Source organism: Centrocercus urophasianus, unplaced genomic scaffold (assembly GCF_019232065.1).
Source record: "Centrocercus urophasianus isolate 14NV4802_14NV808 unplaced genomic scaffold, USGS_Curo_1.0 seq_1360, whole genome shotgun sequence".
Lineage (NCBI taxonomy): Eukaryota > Metazoa > Chordata > Aves > Galliformes > Phasianidae > Centrocercus > Centrocercus urophasianus.
The window spans coordinates 12,422-18,333 of NW_024884543.1; the positions used below are offsets into that span (position 1 = coordinate 12,422).

Here is a 5,912-nt window from a genome sequence, read left to right on the forward strand (position 1 = left end):
TGGAGATGGGATGGAGATGGGATGGAGATGGGATGGAGATGGGATGGGTTTGGGGATGGATTGTGAAAGGAGAGGGGATGGGGAAGGGATGGAGGAGGGTGGTGAGGGGAATGGGGATGAGGTGTGGTGGAAGAGACGTGATGGAGGGTTTGGAGACAGATGGAGAAGACATGGAGAGGGAATGGAATGGAGATGGAGAAAAGATAGAGTGGGTGTGGAGAGGGGATGGAGGAGGAATGGAGGTGGGCTGGAGGGGAGATGGAAAGAGGATGAAGATACATCAGGGATGCAGCAGGGAAGATGCAGGGATGCAGCCTCCATCTCCAAATGCAGTAGCTGCGTTGGTGCTGGCAGTAATGCGGTGCTGGCTGTTCCCCAGCTCCGTTCCTGCTGCGTCTGGCTGGGGGCCCTGGGCGCTGTGCAGGGCGCGTGGAGCTGCTGCATGCTGGGAGCTGGGGCACGGTCTGTGATGATGGCTGGGGCCTGCTGGATGCGGCTGTGGTCTGCAGGCAGCTGGGCTGTGGGGCCGCACGCAAAGCCCTCCGCAGCGCCCACTTTGGCCCTGGCATTGGCCCCATATGGCTGGATGATGTGAAGTGCAGTGGGACAGAGGCTGCACTGTGGCACTGCCCAGCTGGGCCTTGGGGCAGGCACAACTGTGACCACCAAGAGGACGCCGCTGTCATCTGCACAGGTAAGGTGTACCTGGTAAAGGGCAGAGATCCTATATCCTGTACCCTGTCACTTCTGTGGGCATAGACTACACGGTGCATGCCTCTTCCTGCTGGGGTCCCTTCCAGAGCTCCCAAAAACATGTCCCCAAGGGATGTCCCAGCCTCTTGGGTGCCTCTGGGGCTGGACACTGTCCCCGAGAATCGCCCTGGTGAGGGGAAAGGGAGGACTCCGACAAATAGAAGGGTTGTGGGAAGGGGACTGAATTTTTCCTCACTGCTTTCAGGGCCAGAAGACTTGTCACCTGTGGCGAGCTCCCCATCTCCCCCAGGATGGGGTCCAGCCAGTACCATTCCTCGACGTCCTCTAGGACAGATTCTGACCACAATCATTCCCATGCATCCCCAGAGACAGGATCCAACTGTGAGTGTCACTAGAACCACTGCAAGAGCCACAGGACAGGATCCACACACCAGTGTCCCCAGCACTACCTCACGATCCTCAGGAGAGGATCCTACCACCAGTGTCTCCAGCACCATGACACGATCTGCAGGACAGGGTCGAGTCAGTGCCACCTCAACCAAAGCAGGGCGAGATCCCATCCGTATCATCAGGATCACCCGACTCAAAGCAGAACAGGATCCAGCTGGCATCATCCAGAGCACCAAGCCCAAGGCAGTTGGCGTCACCAGGCTGAAGGCAGGACGGGAGACTGGTGGCCCCACCAGGTCCAAAGTGGGATGGGATCCAGCTGGCACCAACAGGTCCAAGGTGGGACGGGATTCAGTTGGCATCAACAAGACCAAACTGGGACTGGATCTGGTTGGCACCAACAGGTCCAAGGTGGGACGGGATTCTGTTAGCATCAACAAGACCAAAGTGAGATTGGATCCAGCTGGTACCAACAGGTCCAGGGCAGGACAGGATTCTGTTGGCATCAACAAGACCAAAGTGAGATTGGATCCAGCTGGTACCAACAGGTCAAAGGTGGGACGGGATTCTGTTGGCATCAACAAAATCAAAGCAGGACAGCATCTGGTGGGCATCAACAAGACCAAAGCAGGACGGGATCCAGCTGGCAGTAATAGGTCCAAGACAGGATGGGATCCAGCTGGCACCGTCCACATCACTCGACCCAAAGTGGGACGGGATCCCCTTGGTACCGTGTGGATTGCCCATCCCAAAGCAGAGCGGGTTGTTGTGGGAGCCAACCAGAGTACCAGGCGTTGGGTTTTGGTGGGGACCACACCAGGCACCAAGCCTCAAGCAGGACAGGTTCCGGTTGGTTCCACCAGGAGCACCCAGGGGCTGGCAGGATGGGATGCTGTTAGTGCTACCCAACGCAATATGGGACAGGAGACTGCTGGTGTCACACAGAGCACCAGGTCCAATGCAGAGCAGGACTTAGCCCTTACCACGAGGCTCCAGGCAAGTGCTGCCATACGGAGTAACCACAGCCTGGGAGAGCCAGGTCCAGGGGATCCCATGGGGAGCACACTTCCTGTAGTAGTAGCAGCAGATCCAGAAGGTACCACAAAGAGTGAAGCTCCTACAGGAGAACCAAGTCTGGAAGGGACCTCTTGGGTTTCACATCCCTCAGCAGAACTGGGTTCTGAAGGTCCCGTAAGGAGCACTCAACATACAGCAGAACTAGGTCCTGAACGCACCATGTGGAACATATATCCCACAGCAGAGCCAGCTCCAGAAGGTACCATGAAAAGCACAGATCCTATGACAGAACTGAGTCCAGAAGGTACTGTGAGCATGCATCCTCTAACAGAACTGGACCCAGATGGTAACATGGGAGGTGCACATACTTCAGTAGAACCAGACCCTAGAGGTGGCATGAATAACACAGGTCCTACAGCAGGACTGAATCCAGATGGTATCACGGGGAGCACATATCCCACAGCAGAACTAGGTCCAGATCGTACCATGGGGAGCACACATCCTGCAACAGAACCAGGTCCAGAAGGTACTGTGGGGAGCACAGGTCCTACAGCAGGACTGGTTCCAGATGGTATCATGGGGAGCACATATCCCACAACAGAACTAGGTCCAGATCGTACCATGGGGAGCACACATCCTGCAACAGAACCAGGTCCAAGAGGTACCATGAGGAGCACAGGTCCTACAGCAGAATCAGTTCTAGAAGGGACAACAGCAGAACTGGGTCCAGATGTTACCATGAGGAGTACAAGTCCTGCAGCAGAACTGGATCCAGATGTTACCATGAGGAGCACAAGTCCTGCAGCAGAACTTGATCCAGAAAATACTGTGTGGACCACACATCTTCCAGAAGAGCTGGGTCCAGATGTTACCACGAGGAGTGCACATCCTGCAGCAGAACTGGGTCCAGATGTTACCGCGAGGAGTGCACATCCTGCCACAGAACTGGGTCCAGATGTTACCATGAGGAGCTCAAGTCCTGCAGCAGAACTGGGTCCAGATGTTACCACGAGGAGTGCACATCCCGCAGCAGAACTGGGTCCAGATGTTACCATGAGGAGCACAAGTCCTGCAGCAGAACTGGGTCCAGATGTTACCATGAGGAGCTCAAGTCCTGCAGCAGAACTGGGTCCAGATGTTACCATGAGGAGCAGACATCCTGCAGCAGAACTGGGTCCAGATGTTACCATGAGAAGCAGACATCCTGCCACAGAACTGGGTCCAGATGTTACCATGAGAAGCAGACATCCTGCAGCAGAACTTGGTCCAGATGTTACCATGAGAAGCAGACATCCTGCAGCAGAACTGGGTCCAGATGTTACCATGAGGAGCACAAGTCCTGCAGCAGAACTGGGTCCAGATGTTACCATGAGGAGCAGACATCCTGCAGCAGAACTGGATCCAGAAAGTACTGTATGGACCAGACATCTTCCAGAAGAACTGGATCCAGATGGTACTATGCAGAGTGCACATTCTTCAGCAGAATTGAGCTTGGGTGTTAGCATATGGAGTGCATATCCCACAGCAGGTATTTCTACCTGGAGCACACGTTCTGCACCCAAATCTGATGCAGAAGGTACTGCATGGGACGCTCATTCTTCAGCTGATTTTGATCTAGATGGTACCGTGAGAAGCAAACATCCTTCAGCAGAAAAAAATCTCAAAGGCACAATGGAGAGTAAATATATTGCAGCAGAAACAAGTCGAAGAGATCCCATGTGGAGGACTCATCCCACAGAAGAACTAGCATCAGATGGAATCAGGAGGAGAACACTTCCCACAGCAGAATCAGGTTCAGACTACTATATAGGGCTGCAAGATCTTGAAAGTAATGTTAAGGAAAAGAACAAAGTGTTGGAGGGCTGGGGTGGATGGACAGCAAGAAGACTGCGTGGTTGGGCAGAAGGGGGAAGGAGAGTTTGAAATGACAGAAAAGGGGAAGGAAGAAAGAATAGAAAGTTTGGAGGGGGGTGACTGAGTGGATAGAAAGATATCAAGGAACAATAAATGGGGGAATGGATGGATGGATGGATGGATGGATGGATGGATGGATGGATGGATGGATGGATGGATGGATGGACGGGTGGATGGATGAAGTGGCAACAATAGATTAGGAGGAGGAGGAAGGCCAAAGCAATGGGCTGGCTGTAGGTGGAAGTGTTTGAGAAGGAGAGGAGAAGCGGAAGGGGTGCAGGAGAGGAAGGAGGGGCAATGGATGGCTGAGGAGTGCTGGGGGGGATTTCATGGGCTGTGTCTCCTCCCCAGGTGCTGGTCCAATGGGAATCTCTGCTCTGCCCACTAGAGTTTCATCACCCTCTCCATCTCTGGGCTTCACCCAGGGGCTGGCTGTCTCTCCTGCCATTGCTGTTCAACTGAGTCCAGGCTCTGGCACCCACTTGCAGCACCTCACAGAGGCCCCCAGTACCCAGAGACCCTCAGAACCTACCCAGTACCCTGAGATCCCCAACACCCAGGGACACCCAGCATCCATCCAACATCCTCCAGAGAGCCCCACTGCCTCGATAGAGCTTGTGCTCTCCCAGCATCCCTCTGCAGAGCCCTCTGGTTTCTGGACACCCCCAGACCTCTTTATCCAGACACCATCAAGGAACTCCAGCCCTCAGAGCCCCCCAGTACTCACTGTGCACCCCATAGATCCCACCAGCCCTTACATGAATGCTGCCAATTTCAAGCACATCATGGATATCCCCAGACCCCAGAGCCTCCCAGCACCCTCTGAGGACTCTGTTAAAACCCTCAGTACCCAGAAACCCCCAGTATCTGCCCAGCATCCCACAGAGACCCTCAGCTCCAAGAGTCCCTCAGCACTCTCCCAATATCTATCAGAGATCTTTAGCACACAGGTCCCCCCAGCACCCACCCAACACCCCATGGAGACCTCTGATAGTCAGCCCCCTGTAGCACCCACTGAACAATCCACTGAGATCTTCAGCACCCGGAGGCCCCCTGCGTTGCCCCAGCACTCCACAGAGCCCCCCAGCACCCAGAGGCCCCCATCAACACAACACCCTATGAATACCTTTGACACCCAGAACCCTCCAGCATCCCTTAAGCATCCCATGAAGTTGCTCAGCACTCAGACCTCCCCCATATCCCACCAACACCCCAAAGAGCCCCGCAGCACCCAGACACCCCCAGGATCCTTTAAGCACCTCACAGATCCCCCCAGCACCCAGATTCCCTCAGCACCTGTCCAGCATCCACTGGAGACTTTCAGCACTCAGACTCCCCAAGCACCCCTCCGGCACCCCGTGAAGTTTTTCAACACCCAGACCCCCCCAGTACCCACAGAGACCCTCCGCACCCATTCTGCAAGCTCTGTACTGCCTGGACCCCCATGTGCAGGTAGGTCTTGGGGTTGTGGGTGAGGCTTGGACCCATGAGATGCAGGGCTTGCACATGCTGAGACCACTGGCTTGGAGAGAGGAGGGATGGGTGCTGGGGGGGTCCCTTGCTCTGAGAGTGGTTGCCCTGGCGGAGCAAACATACGCACACAGAGGATTTAGGGGGTCTCTGCTTCTCGCCCCACAGGTCCAGCCCAACCAGCACCACCGGTGCCAACACTCTCTGCACTATGGGATCGGGGGGGATCCTGTGTGGCCCCTGCCCTGAGGGCACTGCTGTGGGAGGTGCGGGAGCTGCGGGGGCAACTGCGGGCCCTGGCCCGCAACCAGCGGCGGGGAGCTCAGCGCCTGGAGGCCGTCACCCGCCGCCTGGGCAGGCTGGCTGCTGTGGGGCAGCACATCCTGGAGGACCCCCCCAGGCTGTAC

At 55.8% G+C, this 5,912-nt stretch overlaps 1 protein-coding gene across 1 annotated transcript in view; it reads left to right on the forward strand.

Moving 5' to 3' along the window:
• Window positions 1-5,905, forward strand: part of LOC122157422 (soluble scavenger receptor cysteine-rich domain-containing protein SSC5D-like) — a gene marked incomplete at both ends in the record, with an annotated part of 8,713 nt that extends 2,808 nt beyond the window's left edge. Inside the window, 4 exons of the mRNA XM_042813059.1 lie at window positions 380-694; window positions 959-3,913; window positions 4,387-5,487; window positions 5,674-5,905. Of these exons, the coding sequence (XP_042668993.1) occupies window positions 380-694; window positions 959-3,913; window positions 4,387-5,487; window positions 5,674-5,905 (4,603 nt within the window). The remainder of the gene's footprint in view (window positions 1-379; window positions 695-958; window positions 3,914-4,386; window positions 5,488-5,673) is intronic.
• Window positions 5,906-5,912: the final 7 nt, after the last annotated feature.